Source organism: Sander lucioperca, chromosome 7, assembly GCF_008315115.2.
Source record: "Sander lucioperca isolate FBNREF2018 chromosome 7, SLUC_FBN_1.2, whole genome shotgun sequence".
NCBI lineage: Eukaryota > Metazoa > Chordata > Actinopteri > Perciformes > Percidae > Sander > Sander lucioperca.
Window position 1 is genome coordinate 39,622,364 of NC_050179.1, and position 23,155 is coordinate 39,645,518.

Below are 23,155 nucleotides of genomic sequence, written 5' to 3' on the forward strand. Positions count from 1 at the left end.
TGAAAGGTTACACCCACTGAGAAGAACTGAAAATGACTTTCATCTATATAAAAATCAAAATGCAGTCTTTGTTCTGAGCAGCAGATCAATGATGTTAACCAGTCTGACAGTATATATACTATATATCTGTCACTTTTATATCTCGTGCTAATATCGCTTGTCCTTATTTACTGGTCCCATTCATGCACTTTTCTTTTATCTCAACATCTGAAATTTTGCAAATTTTTACAAAATAAGTGTCCCCTCCCATTCTTCCTTGTGCCTGGTTAGCTCTGCAGCGTGAAAAGCATTGAGACGATAGTTGCTCTCAGACTTCTGTAGTATTAATGGTGTCTTCTCTCTCCTCGTCTCTGATCTGTCTGCCTGACACCGCCTGCCCGGAGTGCCTCTGTGTGTTAAATCTCCGCCTTCAGTCTGCCATGCCACAGAGCTAAACCCCCAGAGTGGCTTTGTTGTGCATCTGCAGTAGAATCTCTGCCTTCAGCCTGTCTGCTGTAGAGCGGAATCTCTGCATGGCTCTGCGTGTGTGTATCTGCAGCTGAATCAGTTTCCAACTTCCCTGCCACAGAGCTAAAAATCTCCAGTGTCCCCAGTTCTGTCTTTCCCTGAATTAAAAGAAACATTGAGAAAGGCCCTCTGAGCTTGTGCTGAGCTGATAATGCCCTTAGCTTAGCTTAGATTAGCTTGACTTGAGTGACTTGGCACTGTGCATTTGGTAGATGCTAGATCACACCCGATACACGTGTCAAAGTCAACATAGTCTCACATTGCCAGACCTTCCTCCACAGCGCTGTGGAGGAAGGTCTGGCTAGTCCACATAGCATTCCTGGATGGGAGAAAAAATCTGATTTATTGGCATTTCTTTAAACCAATCACAATCATCATGGGCGGCGCTAAGTGTTTGGAAACTCTAGAAGAGCCGCACATTTAACGCATTTAATCCCCATTCAAGTTTGCCGTGTGCTAAACTGGAAGTAGCCGGCTCGGCCAGTGGAGGTCTCCAGTGCGCCTGCTCTATGGGCCACACAGTGCGGAAGCAGTGTCGATCATCCGGATATGTTTTGGCTCCATGATCTGAGCAACTGTTATAGGAATAAACAAGGCTCCGCCTCGAACACTGCATCCAGTACTTATTACACATTCATGCTACTACATCTCTATCCATCAGCCTGCCTTTTGAATGTTCAAAGGAAACCATGTGATGAAGTGGAAGGGAGCCAATATGTGTACTTGTGACTGGGGAAATGAATTTGAATAAACAACTGTCAACTGTCACTTGACATTGTATCAAAACATAATCTTTGAAGCAGCAACTTTCATATGTATCCGCATTTCTCTGGCTAAATGTTCCCTCCTACATGACTTCACCCACATTGACGTTTTTCATTTGCCACCATCTTCAGTTCAATTGATATTGATTTTACATTACTTGTAAGTTTTACCTGCGGAGGATGACCTTTGCAGTTTACTGTGTCGCCAATCTTGCTGTGTCACTGTGTTTAAGTCTGCTACCTAACACTGAGCATCTCTTCTTATCACCTGTTTTATAATCTTAAAGTACCCATCTGTAGCCGTGCTATAACATCTGCTCCTGTAGTGATTATCAAAGTAGCATCCAGGCACCATGATGGGTCCTTGAGGGCCTTCAGGAGGGTCCTTTGCAAAATTAGATTTCATCATTACATCCCCAGAAAGACAATGTCTTACTGTGGTGCTTACCATTAACGTATCAACAATTATTGTGAGTTTTGCCAAAATAAGAGACATGTATTTGCAGAACTCTGCTGCAGTATCAACTATAATTTTACAGTAGGCTAGGAAGCTGTTGTGAGTTTCGCCCATTTGGATAGACACGTGCATTGTATCCTATGCTGATAAAATGATTAGGTCCATGAAATATTTATAAGATTTATTCACAGTACAGTATGGCAACAGTCTTTATTCTGTATGTACCATAAAAATGTAACCTATTTTGGGACAAAGGAAGCAGAGGTCCTTGTCAGGCTGAGCAAATGTTAAAACCGACCTCCACCACCGAGTATTTTTCTTGCTAATGTCTAGTCACTGGATAATTTGTCTCCCATTGCCAGACCTTCATCCGCAGCGCTGTGGAGGGTTAGTCCACACAGCATTCTGGGATGGGAGAAAAACATGCTCTGGTTTATTGGCATTTCTTTAAACCAATCACAATCGTCTTGGGCGGAGCTAAGCTCCAGACGGAGCCACAGTGCCTCTGCAAAATAGTCTCAGGAAGGAACTTGTTTTGGTGGAACATGTGGACGTTCAAAAGTAGTTTTAGTCGTGCAACAGAAACCTCAGATTGGACAGATAGTCTAGCTAGCTGATTTACCCTGCAGAGATCTGAGGAGCAGTTAACCATAGTCCTCAGAAATCCACCAGAGGTTAGAACGCCAACACAAAGAGGAGGGGGAACGGACATCTGGCCGAAAAAAGGGACATCCTGCGGCATTTCCGGCGGAAACAGAGCAATCCCGGAAGTAGAATGTCGTGGATATAGACTACTGGATAATAAGCCGGATGAGCTCAGGAGCAGGATGGCTTTTCAACAGGCGACTAAAGCTCCGTTTACACCAATAAAAGCCATCCGGCGATTTCACGTAGGGTTGTGCGGCCGTGGGAGTGTCACATTATATCTTAAAAGTCAGCTTCTAATCTAGACCACACCTGCTGTTTCTCTCTTCCTACATTTCATATCCTCTGCTTCTTTTCTCTAGTACCGATCCACCCGTGTTCTGTCCTCCTGACTCCCCTCCTCCTTTTTTCACTACTCGGTATCTCTCCACCTCTCACTCTCTTCTCTGCCGCTCCGTCTGCTCACCTTCCATGATTCAGCTTCATTCCTTTTATTTAGTCTCTGTATTCTCTCTTTATTGCTCCCTCATGCATTCTCTTTTTCATCAATTCCCCCTTCAACTTTCTCTCTCGCCTTCCTATTTTGCCTTTTCTCTGCTTCACTGTCCCCTCTACTTCTCTCCCTCTGTCCTCTCCTCCTCCTCCTCACTCCTGCACCATAAAGTAGACGGCTGGATGATTCATCTCTCTCTCTGCCCCCGGACCGTTGTGATCCTTATTTTACTGCACAGTTAAAGCGGACTCCCACCCCCCTTCCTCCTCTAACGTCTGTCTGTCCTCTGCAGCTATTGACACTTATCAACCAAAAGCGTCTACTGTTAATACAGATAACAGCCTGGACTGGAAACAATAACTGCCTGTCTGCCCTGTAATTATTGTTCAGCAGATATTTTATGTGGGATTTGAATACAGTCAGGATTTTACAGTGCTATTGATTTGATCCGGGAGTTGTTTGTGCAGCCATTACGCTCCCAGGCACCGGTTTGATTTAGACTGGCCCTCTCTCGATGCTATAATATAATATATAATGCTAGTGTGAGATTGAATGAATGAGTCAGTGTTTGCTGACTGATATCTTTAGTCTGATTGTAAAAACACATCTGACGGAGCATGTTGCTGCAGGGTTCAGGTTCCACTTGAACTATTAAGGTCGAATGACCACACTTTCTTTATAAGACCATACTTCCCATTTCAACACATTCACACCTTGTATTGTTGGCCCTATCACCAGACAAGAACACTGATACTGATAGTGATTCTGCAAAAACCCCAAATCAAATTCAATGGTTTTAAATTCTTGCAATAACTGTGCATGGCATGACTACATGTGGTCAAGGTCGGGGGTCATGGTGGTGGTAAATAAACTCTGGCTAAGGTAAGGTGCAGCGGTGGAATGTAACATAGTACACAGTACATTTACTCAAGTACTGTACTTAAATACAAATGTTGAGGTACTTGTACTTTACTTGAGTCTTTTCTTTTCATGCCACTTTCTACTTCTACTCTGCTACATTTCAGAGAGAAATATTGTACTTTTTACTCCACTACATTCATCTGACAGCTTTAGTTACTAGTTACTTTACACATTAAGATTTCTGCACACAAAACACATGTAGTTTATAAAATCTGATGTTTGATTCTAAAGTAAACTAGTCAATAATATAACGGCTTCAAGTCCAGCTGAGATGATTAGACCATTAAACTTAACATTAAAATTAAACACACAACTGTTTGTATCCTTTAAAATGTCTAAAATGGGAGGATTTTTTCTGCACTAAGTACTTTTACTTTTAATACTTTAAGTACATTTTCCAGATGATACTTACAGACTTTTACTTAAAGTGACTATATGTAACTTTTTAATGTTTCTGAAGCTCTGTCATTTTTCATACAATGGTCTTAAATGACCTGTAACAGCAAACAAGACTAACAGTGAAAAGAACACCAATTTTAATAACATTTTTAGTAAGGCACTTGCCTTCCAATTTTTCGCACAAAGTCACAGAATCTGCAACAATCTGTGCAAACATTTCATACCCAGTATAGCTGTGCTGATTATCTGTTGCTCCACTTCCTGCTGACAGACACTTTGTGGCGTTTCCATAGGCACAAGTATCGTTGTTGGTCTCAAAGTCTTCATCAGTGGACAGTGGTTATTTGGGAGCTGCGTCAGGGTCTCAGGCTGGGCCGGGCTGCCAACGCTTGATGAAATATGCATTGGCCAGAGATTGAGTTGACCTCGTCTGAGAAGTGTGTGCATGAGTGTGTGTCGTCTGTGCAGGGGTTGACAAGAATAAGTCTCCATGGGACCGTTTAATAGCACTTCGGGTCAGAGTGTGTGACGGCTCCATCTATTCAGCCTCTCTCACTGTTGCTTTTGCATAGTCATGCAAGGTGTGCGTGGGTGTGTACATGATGCGCATGTGTGTGTGTGTGTATGTTTCCTGTGTGTTTTTCAGGGTATTCCTCCCACAGACAGGTAGAATGGAGAACAGATTGCCTGTAGGTTGGAATGGGAGCTTCTGTGCACAGGATAAAAAAAGCAATACTTTAACAAACAAATCTATTCTCAATAAATGCATGAATGTGTTTTTCTAGAATCCACCCAGACAATAGTAAACTCTCAGTTTTAAAAACAAGTGTATTGTGTTTTGGTTGACTTTTTCACTGGAGTTCTACAACCAAATTCAGATGTGCTAGCATATAGTCACATCAGGTAGTAACACCACACATGCGACTGTAAGAGAAGAATGAGTCAGGTTTCCTAGGTCAAAATATTAGACGCGGCATCAGTGATGTCACTCCTTGGTTTGTGGATTGCCGTTTTGAAGCCTCGAGTTTGGACGCCATCTTGTTTTTTTGAAACCGGACGTGACCATTTTTGTCTGAGAGGGTGGAGCCGGTGTAGTAAGTAAAAGTACTAATGGAAAATGTACTTAAAGTATTAAAAGTAAACGTACTTAGTGCAGAACTCTCCTCCCATTGTAGAAAGAGTAAAGGATCCAACCAGTTGTGTGTTTAATGGTCTGATCATCTCAGCTGGTCTTGTAGCCGTTATATTGTTGGCTAGTTTACTTTAGAATAAAACATCAGATTTTATAAACTACATGTGTTTTGTGTGCAGAAATCATAAAGGCCCGGACACACAGAGCCGATAATTGGCCGTTGGACAGTCTGGCGAGGTCAGTGACTCGAGTCTGTTCGGTGTGTTCCGTGCCGTCGTCCGTCCAAGGGGCCGTCGGCCTTCATTTTGGCCAATTTGACATATATAATCAGCGGGGCGGGCGCTGCCGGCAGTCAGACTCAAATGACCCATCTGATTGGTGGAGAGCTAACCAGGAAACGGGGAGCGGAATGAGCGTGACTAGAGTCTCTCAAAATCTGACGAAAATCTTTTAAACTGACCTTTGTTGATCTGAAATGAAGACAGATTCAGCAACTGCACGGCCTATTTCTCGCTTAAAATATTTAGAAACACGTTTCGGTGAACTATTTTAGTCCAATATGAGATCGTATTCTGAACAAGACGCCATGACAGTCTGTCTTTGAATTTCTGGAGAAACCAGACCCACGTGACGCGTTCGTCCAATCAGCTGACGGTTTTCATTTTTGGGCGACAATACAGATTAGCGCCGCCTGCTGTTATGGAGATGTATTACGTCTCGTTGCTTTGGTGTGTTCCGAGGCACTTTTTTGACCAATTTGGGGAGACTGATCAGCCCAACTGCCTTTTCTGCCGACGTTTGGCCGTCGGCTCTATGTGTCTGGGCCTTAATGTTTAAAGTAACTAGTAACTAAAGCTGTCAGATGAATGTAATGGAGTAAAAAGTACAATATTTCTCTCTGAGATGTAGCGGAGTAGAAGTAGAAAGTGGCATGAGTACCTCAACATTTGTACTTAAGTACAGTACTTAAGGACATGTACTTACATTCCACCACTGGGTGGAGCTGGGGGAGGATGACGTGGCCAAGCCAGTGTTGTTTATGTTTGTAATGTCACTCTGCTAAGCTAAACGCTAAAGAGGGAAAGCTGCAGATTTTCAGAGACTTTTTATCAACATATCAGCATTTGGCAATTATTACTCAAACGTGTTGTAATTGATATCAGATTTATGATGAGGATGCATCATTGTTAATAACAAGTGCATCATTGAGTTTTAATTAGTTTTGCTATAATTTGGCTGTTTCTGTTGATATAATTAATATCCAGTTTGAATAGATATACTGTAGGTAATATCTAAGTTCTTGAGTATCTCTCTACCCTTTTGTGATGAGTGAAGGAACCCTTTCATATCCCACAAAGCTTGTTCCACTTGAGGCAAGAGTGGGACAGTCCCCGTCTGACAGAGAAGTTCTCAAGGATCCATCTGTTGGAAAAAGATATATGACAATGTTCTGGCAAAATAAATGTCAGTTTTTTTTTCAAGTTAGCTCATCTCCTTTAGAGACTCTAGACATTTGAAAAAAACGTGTCTAAATGATCATGTATGGGTAAAACATTAAATGTCATGCGCTGTCTGATGAAATGTGACCAATCATGCATGTAGCTGCTGATCATGTGGTTGCGATCCTGACAGAAATCATGATCTAGTGAGACGCTACCCTGCCAGTGATGAGCCAGCTACAGGAAAATCCAAAGTGAAAGCCGAACATCTGATTTGAGTCATTGTTTCGCTTTGATCATCCCCGCTCACTGAATGTTAATTATTGTATCACAGCACAGCGCTGCTTTTCTGTTCAACTTTGATTCACTGATGTTTTTCATCACTGAAACATCACAGAGGGTATTCTGAAAACTGGATAACACAACATACAGTTTAGTTCAAGTGTGTGCTCTCAATGCTGAAAAGCAAATATATGCAGCACCTGCAGCCACTACACAAGAGCAGTGGAAATGAGCTGGATTTTTTAATTTATGCATTCTATAATTTTAATTATTTTTTTTTTAAATGGATTCTTTATCTAAATGCAGTGACAGTATTCCAGCTGCTAAATGGGTGTGGTGGGTAACTTTGCAGTTTTTCCAGACTTTTCCAAAAACTTAACATATGATTACTATATACATCATGATTGGGTTGCATTGGTTAGTCATTAATCCATTACTAATGTTGTGTGTAAAGTCTTATTAAAGGTCCTATGACATGCTGCTTTTTGGATGCTTTTATATAGGCCTTAGTGGTCCCCTAATACTGTATCTGAAGTCTCTTTTATATAGACCTTAGTGGTCCCCTAATACTGTATCTGAAGTCTCTTTTATATAGGCCTTAGTGGTCTCCTAATGCTGTATCTGAAGTCTCTTTATATAGACCTTAGTGGTCTCCTAATGCTGTATCTGAAGTCTCTTTTATATAGGCCTTAGTGGTCTCCTAATGCTGTATCTGAAGTCTCTTTCCTGAAATTCAGCCTTGGTGCAGAATTACAGCCACTAGAGCCAGTCCCACAATGAGCTTTACTTAGTATGTGCCATTTCTGTGTCTGTAGCTTTAAATGCTATTGAGGAGGAGAGAGGGGGGCAAGGTGGAGGGTGGGGATGTGGCCTTGACCAACTGCCACTTTGCTCATTTGAAAGCCATGATGTCTCTTTCTCATGGGTGGGCCAAATTCTCTGGGCGGGCAAAGCTGAGAAAGGGGAGCTCATAAGGAGAAGATTTCAGATCGGCCCATCTGAGCTTTCATTTTCTCAAAGGCAGAGCGAGATACCCAGGGCTCGGTTTACACCTATCACCATTTCTAGCCACTGGGGGACCATAGGCAGACTGGGGGAACACATATTAATGTTAAAAAACCTCATAAAGTGAAATTTTCATGCCATGGGACCTTTAAACTAAGGCTATATTTATATTTCCACGTTTCCCCCTCTCATTCCCCCTGCTCTGGTGTTTCAGTTATATATATGGTAAAATATGCAATTGGCTGGTAGATTTGCTTCACTCACCAGCCAAAAAACAATGTTAATCTTTTGAGTGGCTGGTAAAATTTGAACATTCACTAGCCATTTGGCTGGTGGACGAAAAAGTTAATTTTGAACCCGGTATATATATATATATATATATATATATATAATTAACTTATGATCCAGTCCTATGATTTATTTTTGTCCCTATCTGACCTTATGCACTTCTTTATATGGCAAATGAAAAGTCCTCAAGGATCGGTGGTGCTTGGCTGAGTCGATTGCGCACACACACACACACACACACACACACACACACACACCTCCCTGACTGCGCAGCTAGAGTCCTGCTGGACCGTGTATCATAACCCTTCATTTCTCCTCAAATGCCTGAACTCTCTCACCTTCCTTCTGCACTTCTTTTTCACTCATTTCCTCCATCTCTCTCTCCGCTCGTCCCTATGGAGCATCTGAAAATAGCAGCCAAGGGAAAAGTGGGTCAGGTGCCATATGAAAGGGACGGGGTGAATTGGTCTGTGTGTGTAACCTAACAAATTGTCAAAGTGCTGTGCATCCGTACTTCAGATTCTGAAGTGTTGTTCAACATTTCTAAGACAAACAGCTGATTGTGTTTGCAGACAGCCATTGTCAGAGCACTTGAATTGTGAAATAAGCCCCACATATCTTACACACTACAGGATTGTGTAGCCCCTGGAAATACCCCCTTTTGAAAGTATTTTTGTATTTATATAAAATGCATAATTGAATCTGTATTCTGTTCAGTAATGTATTGAGACATGTAGTTTGATTATAAGTTATGCATTTCTTCACATCGCCAGTAGGTGGCTACATGAGTAGTGTTTTGTGTTACAAGATACTCCAAGATACCATAGAATGAGACACGTTTTCAGGTGGTAGTCGAGGCCTGAAGTAGGGAGAACACGAAGTGTGTGTGTGCGGTGATGTACCCTTGAACTTGCTGTTTCGTGATAAGTTTTGCTGTGAAGGAATTAAACTGAACTTTTATACACTACTAGCACGGTCGCTGTCTGAGTGGTGTAACAATTTGGAGGTTCCACCGAGATAAATATCAAGATAAGGATTACTTTGCAGCGAAAAACCACGGAACTCGGAGAGAAAACACGGTAAAACCCTGGTGTGTGAGAGCAATGGACACGAGGTAGCTTAGCTTACAGAGCTAACAGTTGCAGTCTAGCTAGGACACACGGAGCCGTTTTATTGTTGTTTTTTTTTTCAGTCAAGTGTTAGCGAGTCACGAACGCGAACAGCAAGATGTCGGAGCACCGTGAAGACTTTCTTTTGGAAATTGAAGAAAAGTTGATTGGATTAACGGTGAAAGAATTGCACCGAGTTTGTGAGAGCTGTAACATTGCGGGTAAAGACTCAGCAGACATTACAGGTAAAACTCGTCGTTCACTGGTTAAGCACGTTATAAACTTTTGTGAGCGCACTGAGCTCTTAGAGAAAGAGGACGAAGGCATGTCTGTGCTTTTGCAACTGAACGACCTGCTTGACAACCTGCGGGGCAGCCCGGTGACCGACTACGCGGACGCGGGAGCGGCGGCGGGGAAGCAGCGGCAGTGTCCACGTATGCGGGCGACGACGGCGGGGGAGCAGCGGCACACTCCACACCTGTGGTTGACTACGTGGGAGCAGCTCGCCCGGCGCAGCCCGCGTCGGATGGACTACGAGGAGACTGCACGCCATTTCCGTCATTGCTGGAGCAAGGAGGAACCCTGGAGACAGCGCGGCACAATGAGACTCAACGCGGAGGCAGAGAGTCCACGAGCAACAGCTACTACGCTTCTTCCAGGGGGTTCAGAAAGGACTTCAAAATAAATGGACATGTGGGTGAGTCGACCTCAAAGGACACTCTTAGCTTTAGTAGCCTGGAACATCAGATTGAAAGTGGGCTAAGAAAATGCTATCCTGAATTTGAAATTGTGGAAGCAGTTATTCGTGCTGTGAGGCCTGGATTGAAACTGAGGAGTTATTTGGAGGGGAAAAAGAACCTCACCCTTGCTACCCTTAGACAAATACTCAGAGCTCACTATGCAGAAAATGATGCGACTGTATTGTACCAACAACTGACAAAAGCTGTGCAGGGACATGGGGAAACACCACTAGATTTTCTGGTCCGCGTGCTGGATCTGCGCCAGAAGGTACTGTTTGCATCTGAGCGTGCCCAGTCTGGCCTGAAATATAGCAAAGAGCTAGTCCAAAGCCAGTGTTCACAGTCCATCATGACTGGCTTGTCAAACGACAACATAAGAGCAGAAATGAGAATGTATCTGCGGGATGAGGAAAGTAGTGATGAGCTGCTGCTACAAAAGATGCAGGTTGCGCAATATAATGAAAATGAGAGGACCCAAAAGATTAAAGCCACCAACAAAAACATTCATCGGGCACATCTGAACTCAGTAGAGAGAGGTGAAGATGGAAGTGTCTCTCCAACCACTGTGCTCGTAGCTAAACCTAGCAAACCAACTAAAGAAAACTCCCTATTTACAAAAATGGAGGAGAACAACACAGCAATCAGGGAGCTTACAGGCCAAGTAGCATCACTGGTAAAAACTGTCCAGCGCGAGAGACAAGCGAGTGATACTAACCAAATCAACTTACCGGTTAATGCTCCTAGGAGACCAAAAAGACAGTGTGTGGCCTGTCAGCAGGACAACAAAAACTGCAACCATTGTTTAAAATGCGGCAGTGACACACATTGGGCAAAAGGGTGTAGAGTAGGGGAGGCACAAAAAAACGGCGGGAAACTGGCGGAGGTTGTGACTGGGGGACACGCCATAACCTCAATAACAATGTCCCAAAAAGACCAACACGCAAAGCTAAACCCACCGATGGGGCCTGTACATCTGCATGAAAGGCAAAAGAAAAGGCAAAAACTACCCACTCCTCAACGTGTCACACCTTTTAAAGTCAAATGAAAAACAGAGAGGCCAATCCTCTCATTCAGATAACGCTGGTACAAAATACAAACGAGTAGCACAGCTGGTAGGCCAAAAGTGTCTTGTCTGGTGCAAAATGAATAACGTTAAGACTTTAGGTCTGTGGGACACAGGGGCACAAGTATCAGTCATGAGTGAGGCATGGAAGTCCCAGAATTTACCTGATACAAAAATCCATCCAATCAGTGACTTGTTAAATGGTGAGCAAATTCTGGATTTAAGAACAGCCAATGGCTCAATGATTCCCTTTCAGGGCTGGGTTGAGATTAGTCTCAATCTGTGTGACCCAAAAGGCCAAACATCAGAGTCTGATGAGGTAATAGTCCCAGTGCTAGTGAGCAGGGACGTAGTTCAAAGACCAATAATAGGGTTCAACGCCATTGTGGAAATAATGAGAGATAAAAAAGTTCAGGTGCAGCCCAGTGAAAAAGTAGCTTTGCTCAGACAGTCACTAAGACTAGGTTCAGGAAAGGCAAAGGCACTACTAAATCTGATCCAGGGAGCTACCAATGACAACGCTACTTACCCAGTCAGTACCGGACGCACGTCCATTATAGTCCCAGGGGGACATGTCAAGTGTATCAGCTGCCCTGTAAAAACAGATCTCAAAGTAAAAGCTGAAATGCTCTTTGAACCTGAAGAGAATCTTTCTTTAGAAGAGGGATTAGAAATCACTTGCCAGCTGGTAAATATTTCCTGCTCCTCTCGGAAAGTGAACATTTATGTCAGAAATGCTACACAGCATGACATCACGATGCCAGGTAAAATTATGATAGGGAGCATACAGAGAATAACAAACTGTCCGGTGTACCCAGAGGAGCACCACGTTAATTCAGTAGTTGTCGAAAATGCCCCAGCTCAACCTAATTCTACCACGGAAAAGTCACTGAGAGATGTTCACCTGTCAACTTGGACCACTTGACCAGTGAACAACAAACGGTCGTTAAGCAAATGCTCAGAGAAGAGTCAAGTGCATTTGCGAGGGACAAAGATGAGGTTGGCTTTATTAGAAACCTACAAATGGACATTGAGCTGAATGATGATACCCCAGTAGCTAAAACATATAATGCCATACCACGACCATTGTATGACGAGGTAAAAGCCCACATACAGGACTTGTTAAATAAAGGGTTCATACGCAAATCCACCTCCCCATATGCATCTGCTGTGGTTTGCGTGAGAAAACGCGATGGAAGCCTGAGACTATGTATTGACTACAGGGGGCTTAATAAAAAGACAATCCCAGACAGGCACCCAATACCGCGCATCCAGGAGATACTTGATGGTCTGGGTGGGAACGCGTGGTTCAGCGTACTGGACCAGGGCAAAGCTTACCACCAGGGAAACATTAGCGAGGACTCCAGGAAATTCACCGCCTTCACAACCCCATGGGGGCTGTACGAATGGAACCGGATTCCATTTGGCCTCACTAATGCACCGTCAGCTTTCCAGCGCAGTATGGAAGAGAGCCTTGAAGGACTCAGAGACAAAATATGTATTCCTTATTTAGATGATGTCTTGGTATACAGCAAAACATTCTCTCAGCGTGTTGAAGATATGAGATCAGTCTTAAAACGTCAACAAGCCTGGGGAATCAAGCTGAGGCCGGATAAATGTGACGTTTTTAAAAATGAGGTGCGTTATCTTTGAAAAGTGATCTCAGCTGACGGCTACAGGATGGACAATAAAGAGGTAGCTGCAGTACAAGCGCTTAAAACAAAATCACCTACCAACATCAGAGAACTCCGTAAACTCCTAGGGTTCCTGGGTTATTATAGGAGTTACGTGCAGGATTTTTCCCGTCATGCAAAATGCCTGTATGACCTACTCTCATCAGACATAACCCAAAGTACTGAGTCTAAGTCCACATTTCGATCAGTGAGGGCAGGACAAGCTCCTCCAAATCAGAAAATAGAGTGGACTGACACACACCAAAAAGCATTGAACTATTTTGTTGATGTCTTGACTAACCCACCTGTAATGGCTTATCCCAGATTTGAGGATCCATATATTTTGCATGTTGACGCTTCAGAAGACGGACTGGGAGCAGTCCTTTATCAGAGACATGAAGGCAAACTGAGAGTCATCGGCTATGGCTCACGGACATTGACACCAGCAGAAAAAAACTACCGACTACATTCGGGAAAACTAGAGTTTTGGTGGGCGGTTACAGACAGGTTTAGAGACTATTTGTTTTATGCTCCCTCTGTAACTGTATACAGCGATAATAACCCTGTTACTTATGTCCTGAGCACAGCCAAATTAAACGCAACAGGACATCACTGGGTGTCCGAGCTGGCTGACTTTAACTTGACATTAAAGTACCGTCCAGGGAAAGTGAACATGGACGCGGACTTCCTGTCTCGGGCACACGTGAGTATGGATGCATTAATGTCTGAATGCACAGAGCAGTGTGGCCCCGAGGTGCTAGGTGCAATATTCAATGCAGTCGAAAATCAGAAAGAACATGATGTGGACTGGATCTCAGCCATGACCTGCAGCCCACATGTACAAGAAATAGCTGCCGATACCCAGTCAAACATAAAGATAACACAGCAAGAGCTACTGAAGGCACAGCTGCAAGACACCGCTATTTCCTATATGATCCAGCTGAAAAAGTCTGGAGAGAAACCAGATAAGATGAAAGGTAAACAACTGTTACATGAGTGGAAAAGACTATGTTTCTCAAGAGGGTTTGTTAAAACGCAAAACGGCAACATGTAGTCAAATTGTGCTTCCTGAAGTGTACAAAGAGTTGGTTTACAAATATCTTCACTGTGAAATGGGTCACCTGGGGGTGGAACGGGTCTTGCACCTGGCTAGACAGAGGTTTTATTGGCCTGGGATGCAGAAGGACATTGAGTTTTTTATTGCCAAAGTGTGTAAATGTAACTATCAAAAGAAACCTGCGGTCCATACCCGAGCTCCCATGTGTCATATACCTGCTACAGCACCATTTGAGACCATCTCTATTGACTATCTTCACCTTGAAAAAAGCAGGGGAGGGTATGAATATATTTTGGTAATTATTGACAACTTTACCAAGTTTGCCCAAGCTTACCCAACCCGTAACAAATCAGGCAAAACGGCAGCAGATAAGATTTTTAACGATTTTGCCCTGAAATATGGTTTCCCCGCTAAAATACACCATGATCAAGGCAGAGAGTTTGAGAACCGTTTATTCAGGCAATTGCAAAAATACACGGGCATTGCAAACTCTACAACAACCCCCTACCACCCACAAGGGAACCCAGCTGAAAGATTTAATCGTACATTGTTGTCTATGCTGCGGACCTTGGATGAGGAGAAAAAGGGAAATTGGAGTGACTATGTGAGCAAAGTTGTACACGCCTACAATTGTACGACTAGTGAAGCAATGGGTTACTCTCCTTTCTATTTGCTTTTTGGTAGAAAGCCACGTTTGCCCATTGATGTAATATTTGGGATAAGTGAGGAGGAAGGATGTAACTCCCATGAGGAATATGCTCAAAAATGGCAGCAACAAATGAAAGAAGCTTATGACATTGCATCCAAAACTATCAAAAAGACTACAGCAAGAGGAAAAACATACTATGATCAAAAGAGGCAAAGTGCAGTGCTTTACCCAGGTGACAGAGTTCTTGTGAGAAATATGTCGGAACGAGGAGGGCCTGGGAAATTGCGCTCATATTGGGAAAAGCAAATACACATTGTGATCTCTCAAAAGGGGAAAGACAGCCCAGTTTATGAAGTCAAGTCTGAAAGTGGCACAGGGAGAGGCAGAATCCTCCATCGTAACATGTTAATGCCCTGTGATGCTTTACCACCGCAGGAACCAGTTAAAAAAACTGAAAAAAATCTGCCTATTCAAAAATCAAAGAGACACAAAGAGAACAAAACAAAAGATACATCAGAGGACTCAGAGAGCTTAAGTGAGGATGAATACTACTGGGCTAATAGACTGAGGCACCATCACCACCAGCCTGGAGAGGAAAATGTCGCACCTCAAAATGCTCCTGAAAGAATTCAGCCTGAAGCTGAGGCTGAAACAGAGGAGGTCAGGGTTGAGACTCCAGCCCCAGTGCTTGTGGACAATGACACTACCAAAAATGACATTACTAGAGTTGACACCGAAGAGGTGCCACAGACAGTTCCAGCTGCAGACTGTCCTGGCAACCAGGAGCTAGAACTCACTGACATGCAACCACGTCGTTCACAGAGGGAAAGACGACCCAGAGAAACACTGACGTATGACTCATTAGGTCACCCAACGCATCGTGTGGTGGGGTTTCACACTAACCCACTGTATGTCAATGCACTGGCCCCAGGATATGGACAATACTGTAGGCCTTGGCCACCTCCACAGGTGTTTGGATCACAGCTGGGTTATCCTCCATTTGTTTTCATGGGAGGCTACTGAAGGACTGATTGTAGGTTGAACATGGACTGTAAAAAAAATGTGGACGCAGTAGAATTGTTTGTGAACTGAGTACTAACTGTCCATTAAGTGTGTCATTCAGGGACTGAGATCAGTGAAGTTCGACACGGCTGTGTTCAGTTAATGACTGTGATCCTTGATTGTTAATACTTTACTGATTTAAGACCAAATTTCTGATGGTGATATAAAGTGGTTAATATTTCAAAAGCTAAGTATTGTTTTATGTGTGACATAAGAGTCCAGATATTTGGCTATTAAGCTTTGGCATTGAAACAGTAAAATTGTTATGTTTTCAGACTATAAAAATAAGAAGTCTCCGGAGAAGCTATGGAATGAACAGAAATGGTTTTGTATAGAAGAAAACGCATATAACTACACTGTTGTCGCAACTGCTCAGAGGTAAACTAAACTGAAGTTTAAAATGCTTAATGGTGTCAAGAGTAGAATGTGGTTATATCACATGGTACGCAATAGTGATATATTATAAGGGTGAAACCTGTGAAATGCACTTAAACTATTTACTTGTTTCTTACTTTCAAAAGAAAGTTATTGCCATTGTGGGTAAAACGTTGATTTTTCATAGTTCATGTGGTACAAGAAAATTGTTAACTAATGTTAAGGACAACATTCATTTTGCAGGGGAGGAATGTAGCCCCTGGAAATACCCCCTTTTGAAAGTATTTTTGTGTTTATATAAAATGCATAATTGAATCTGTATTCTGTTCAGTAATGTATTGAGACATGTAGTTTGATTATAAGTTATGCATTTCTTCACATCGCCAGTAGGTGGCTACATGAGTAGTGTTTTGTGTTACAAGATACTCCAAGATACCATAGAATGAGACACGTTTTCAGGTGGTAGTCGAGGCCTGAAGTAGGGAGAACACGAAGTGTGTGTGTGCGGTGATGTACCCTTGAACTTGCTGTTTCGTGATAAGTTTTGCTGTGAAGGAATTAAACTGAACTTTTATACACTACTAGCACGGTCGCTGTCTGAGTGGTGTAACAATTGCAGCTAATTTTTTCAGTCATACATTTTTCCTTTTCTCATTAAAATAAACAATAAAAGCAATAGACAAATGACAAACGCCAACGGAATCCTTTAGTCTACAAAATGTCTAAAAAAAGAAAACTCAAGTAAGTCAAAGCTACTGTAAGTCACACCAGTGATGGAGTCCTGGACTCGGACTCGAGTCCAGAACCCGAGTCGCTATTCTCTGGACTCGTGACTTGACTTGGACTCGCACACTGATGACTTGGACTTGGACACAGACTTGAGGATTTATGGAATCGGACTCGAGCATTCATGAAATAGGACTCGGAAGTTGGATGAAGTTTCTGACTACTTTTATGTGTAATAGGCAGGATGGAGTATTCAAGTCCTGGACTCTGGACTCGTGACTGGACTCGGACTCAAACTCAGGTAATGGTGACTCGGACTCGCCTCTGACTCTTCTTTAGTGACTTGAAATTAGACTTGGACTTAAACACTGTGGACCCAAGACTTGACTCAGACTTGACAGTTGGTGACTCGACTACAACACTGGAACCAACACAGTCCTGTCCTAATCATTGACAGTGAGAAGCCAATGTCAAAATCACAAACTAATCTGGTCTTACTGAACACCGATTGTACACATAAAGGCTGCTTTAAAGTCATGATGAGGAGTACTTAGGCTGTGACTCAGGTGTGTCATGTTTTCAGTGGCCCTGGAGAGAGCTTTCTCAATTCTAAGGGTGTATTCACACCTAGCTGGTTTGGACCAGTTCTTTAAAAACCTGGTTCGGTTCGTTTGGGCATATGTGAACACAGCAATCACACATGAATGCAGGGCAAAACAAGTTGGCCGAGATTGCCAAGACAGTGGGACAGTGATGGCCTAGATGTTAGAGAAGCAGGCGTTTGACCAGGAGACCGACAGGATAAATCTGGGTGGGGAAGTGAAAGAGCAATGCTTGTCCCTCCCTCATTACCACCTCTATGAGGTGCCCTTGAGCAAGGCCCTTAACCCCCAAAAAATGTGTAACTGTGTGAATGTGACAGGTCGTCATTGCAAATGAGAATTTGTACTCAATCGACTTACTTGGATAAATAAAGGTTAAATAAAATAAAAAAGACTGGGGGGTCTCACAGAATGCAATCGACCGTTCCATCCGAAACAACTAATTCAGTTTAGCTGATGCGCCGTCAAAGAACAATTGTCGTGTGTGGCGGTATGCACCTATCAGATCCCATCTCTGGTTGCAAACTCCTGAGTCTTCTAATAAGGTGGTTGATAGATTTTTGGAGCGTAGATGTTACTACGACTTCTGCCTACTTTACTTATTTTAGCTACTTTTGCGTGTTTCCCAACTTTATTGAAGTACAATACTAAGTCACTGTAATGTCCCTTCAGTTCATAAATACAAATAAATGTATTTGTATAGCCCATTTATTACAAACAAGCATCAAAGGACAAGGAGAAAAAGCGAAGGAGATGGTAACAGAGGGAGAAAAACAACAGGACATAACACACTAATAGACAGATCTTATAGGATTAGCCTACTTAGCTAGCCTAGAAATCTAGACACACCCTAGCGGCAGCAAATGTAATTTGCAGCCAGGTTCAGTCTAGCAACTCTCCGTTGGCTTGCGAGCTGGAAAAACCAAATTCTGGTCAGGCCAATCACGTTGTGTATAGAGTCAGTGGGCGTGCTTAACATAAGGACGGCAGAGTTGCGACGGTTCCGTGTGAATTCCTTGCTACCTGAAAACAAAGAAAACGGCTGCTGCTGCTGGCGAACAGCGGTCTTTGGAATCGGCTTTGGCCGCGACTCTGGAAGACTTGGAGTTAAGCACTGAAGTCATTCTTATAAAAGGAAGCTGTGTTCGGAGTTTTGCCGACCGGATACGGCAAAAGTTTAATCTATCAACTAGCGTTGCCCTGGTTGGCTATGAGTGCTGAGGGAATTACAACCGTTTATCCCGCCCCTCGGATTGAGCCCTGCCAATGGTGAGTTCCCAGACCCAACATCTTGATGAGGGTCTGGCTTGTCAGGCCACTACTTAGCACCACCAACCTGAGAACTGCCAAGTGTGCATGGAAAAACTCCAAAAATACATCCCCACAGGAAAACCCTCTGGCAATGCTGGGAGTTATATACATGTAAATCTTATTATACCACCACATGATTTTAGCACATATAAGATCACTGTCCCTTCAGAATAGATGCAATAATCCTGTTTACCTCCTATAAACAGGATTATAGGACCTTTAATCTAATCAGACAAATCCAAAAAGTTGTGATGTAAGACACTTATGTGTATTAGGGCATCAGTGGAACAAGGTCAAAAACTAAATAAATTTTTCTGAGAGCTTGTTGGTACTATTACTTTGCAAGTAAGTACAGTAAACATACATTAGGATTCAAGCTTATGTAATCGGGGCATAAAAGCCACAGTTCAAAAACGATCCCAATCTGAGGGCTCCTGGACCTCAGAGTCAAGGACTGCTGCTGTTTTGATCACAGGTCTCCTTTATCACAGAGCAGTGGGGTTTGTTTTCAGCTGTGTGCCAACTCAGCTCATGTGGCCCAGTGGTTGATCTAATAATCTGTTATGTGTTACACTAATATAGTTAGGCCTAATGGGTCCCATCCAAACAGCACAGGAGAGGGTTACTGACACGGCTCCAACATTGTACAACAACCCAGGTTTAGCGTGTGAAACGAGTGAGAGAGGAGAAAAGTGGACAAACAAATATGTTGTCTGTCTAGAAGTGTTTTCTGATCCGAATGCCTCTATCGGCAGGTCAACATCATTTCTCTGTGGCTTCCAAAACCGTTATGAATCACATGTGATGTGACAACGCTATTGTTAAGGTTTGGTTCAGGCACAAAAACTTTCTCCATTAGGATTGGGCGATGTCCCCTAAATTGGCAGTTGATGATGTTTACAGCAAAACGTCTCGATGGACGATGATATCAACCCTATTCTCCATTGCTCCCGTCTTAATTACTTCTTTGTCACTTCAACGTAAACAGATGTTTGGGGCTCTTGCTGAAATGACTGATGCTGCCTTTCTTCTTGGAAGAACATTCTCAAAAAAAAGCTGGGGGTATTTGTGTTAATTTGTGTCCGCTTGTGTCTTTGCGTTGACTTTATATACAAACACACCTTCTCTAAAATGTGCTCAACATTACTGATGTCCGAATGAAGCTTCATGAACCATTAGTTGTATTTGTTGACCCCACGGGATGGGTAAAGAAAAGGCTCAAGGAATGGCAACTCAGTGTGCTTTCAACCCTTTGTTGAACAGAGAGCGCCATCTATTGGGCTCAGGAAAATAAAGCAAATGCTTCACAAAGCTTTATTTGGGCATCACTACTGAACATGCCTTGCCAAGTTGAACCTAAGCTAAGTTAGCTGTTAAGTGGGTATCTTCATACTGATGGTAGTGTGTAGGTTTAATGCTGGTGTTGTGTCTGGGCAACAAACCTACGTACATGTGACTATCCGAATATATCCCTCCGCCCAGCTCGGCAAGGAAAAATTGTCCGTGGAAATGTCATTTTATCAACTCGGCCGATACCCACATGAAAATCCGAACCTGTTGTTTAAAGTTTGGATGTTTCAAGATATAACAGTATTCTGTCTACAGGAAGGCTGTATAACTACTGTATAAATTGACATGTAGGATGTCCTGTACAATCTACAAAAGTAGCTGTAAAAAGCTAAATGCAAAACACACAGGTCTTAAAGCACACACACACACACACACACACACACACACACACACACACCACATTGAAGGGCAATGGTTTCCATTCAAACGCAGTTTGCTGTTACAGTGGCTTGTTTCATTTTACTATGTTGTATTGCCTGTGTCTCAGATCATTGTGCCGACCTTTAGATCTTGCTTCACTTAACTTTGTGGTCATGTGAAGTGCAGCAGCTAGAATCATTACTGGTTCAACAGTTTTCTCAGAATAATGGGAAAATGATTCAATACCTCAATCCACATTGGAGTATTTTTTATTATTTTTTTTTTGGTTCACAGTGGATTTTGTTATTTGTTAGGGCCAGGGCCTGTTAGGATGGAGCTGTTTTTAAAGTCACAATAAAGAAATGTAAAACATCACTAACACCACATGAACATGTCTTTGTTGGAGACTCAAAGGGGTCTGTTTCGTCCAGGCTGCATCCGCACCTAGTTTGTCATGGTTTGTCATTAGACGGGATCCAGGGGCCCTGATGAAAAACAGACTTTAAATCAACACTTGAGAAGATAAGTGTGTGACATCATTTAAATCTGAAACACATTTTTTTGACCTTTCGTTTATGAAAAAACATGAAAGAAACTGCCTTTTACCCCCTTCCCTTGGAATATGCTTTGTAATGATGTGAAAGGCTGTCAACTGGGTTACAAGTACAGATGATGATGAAGCTGATACTTATTTATTTCAGATGTGCTTTGTATGTATTTGATTTTTATTCACTCATCTGTTCTCTGCTGTTCTTCCTAGGATTCAAGTGTCCTGTCTGCTCCAAGTCTGTGGCGTCCAATGAAATGGAAGTTCATTTCATCATGTGTCTAAGCAAGCCTCGCCTCTCCTACAATGGTAACCAACGCCTTTATCTCTTTCTCTTTTTACTCTGTCTTTATACGACAGGAGGCCAAATCTGGTACATAAGATAATGAACTGATAATGGCCCTGGTTTTTACTTTGGTAGTTTACTTTTTTCATATTTATTGGTCTTCCAGAGGTTGTGCCAAGTGTCCTGACAATGCTGCTGGGCTGATAAATATTCATGACAAGGTGGGTAGGTCTACGGACTGATGCGTGTTGCGAGCTAGTCCTTCTAAAACATGATAAATATGAATGAGGGGAAATGAGGAAAATCATAAAAAAGCATAGAATGAGTTTACACAACCTGACATATTCAGTCATGCACTCTCGAAAATACCAACACGACTGAGGCTGCGAATGACAATCGACCCTTGCTGTAACATGTAACCTCTTTAGTGTGACAAGATGCTACTGTTCCCATCTGAGGCCATTGTGTCTGTTTCTTTAAAACTACAGGTCAAACTGTGCAAGAAGCCAACACTACAGTGTACAGTACAGTGAGTCCAGTAGTGACAGAGGTAGCAATAAATACCATATTCTTAGGGTGACCTGTTTGGTATGGTTCAAATGAACTCTGGTGTGGTTGGTTTGTTTGAACTGGTGTGAAAGTTGTCAATCAAGCTGTGGTGCTGACCAAACAACTGGACCGAGAGCTCCGGAAAAGGTGGTCTTGTTTCAATCCCGACTAATAATATTGATCAATTCTTAACTCTGCTGCCTCAGTCTATAACACTTGTGAAGATAAATAAACTTAAGGCTGTTAGTCACCGTGGGTCCATGCAGCACATGACTAAAGTCTACAACTCTTGGTTTTTTGTCACATTTTATTATCAATAAATATCTATTTTGGGACATTATAGAGAGTCAAAATGCAGCTCCACTTTAATAACTGCTCTTCAATTCAATTTCAATTTCAATATGTTTTTATTTATAGTGTCAAATCATAACAGGAGTTATCTCAGGACACTTTACAGATAGAGTAGGTCCAGGAAAAACTTTCGTTTAACAGACAGAAACCTTGGACAGACACTGACTCTTGGTGGGTGTGCATCTGACGCTGCCGGTTGGGACACAGAGACACAGATACCGATATACAGAAATATGATTCATAAGACCTATAGCAGTTGGTATGATGAACAGTAGCAATTATAGTAACAATAAAGATAATAGAACTATGACTTGAAATAATAGTAGTAGCAGTGCAGGGCGTAGTAGGGCGTTGAGCAGGACCACAGCGGCGGGATTTAGGTGCCACCCCAAGGAAAATCTGCGAGGCGATAAGGAGCTAAGTTAGGAACAAGCATTACTGGGACATGAATGCACACAGATGGAAAGAGAGAGGAGAGAGGAGCTCAGTGTGTCAAAGGAAGTCCCCCGCAGTCAAGGCAAACCTGAGCCAGCCTACAAAGGGTTGCTCTTAATTGCAAAGTGCTCTAAGTTCTAATACATTATAAACAGCCTCTCGGTTCCTCATGCAGCTTAGCACTTTATTTTTCACGTTGCTGTTTTCCTTGCTTTTATTGTACACCCTTTATATAATTCTAAATTGGATATCACCAGTACTGTCTTCTATTGTTTGATTATAACATTTGAGCACTTAGCCATCTTAACCAAATATAACAATAATTTGTTCATCGGCACTTAACAACTACAGCTCTCGCTCTGTTGCTGCTGTAGGAGCATTATCAAAATCTTATGGGAGATCTGCAGTTGTTGAATGCTAACAGAAATTGTCATTTATTTGATTCTTGTTGAAATGATTAGGCGTTTAAAATGTATTGTCTAGCTTCAGAACCAATGGTTTGCCAAAAGTAGCGTGTACTGATGATTAGTGTGTCCATGTTTTTATCGCTTATTTATTACATTTTCCAATGGAATACT

The 23,155-nt window shown here is 42.5% G+C and overlaps 1 protein-coding gene across 2 annotated transcripts in view; it reads left to right on the forward strand.

Moving 5' to 3' along the window:
• The window catches only part of znrf1 (zinc and ring finger 1), a 57,322-nt gene that overhangs the window by 17,689 nt on the left and 16,478 nt on the right, over positions 1-23,155 (forward strand). Inside the window, exons 2-3 of one of the 2 annotated variants that reach the window (XM_031285364.2) lie at positions 21,170-21,265; positions 21,409-21,463. In XM_031285364.2, the coding sequence (XP_031141224.1) occupies positions 21,170-21,265; positions 21,409-21,446 (134 nt within the window). In that variant the 3' untranslated portion in view covers positions 21,447-21,463. The remainder of the gene's footprint in view (positions 1-21,169; positions 21,266-21,408; positions 21,464-23,155) is intronic. The other variant, XM_031285363.2, reaches the window with a different exon arrangement.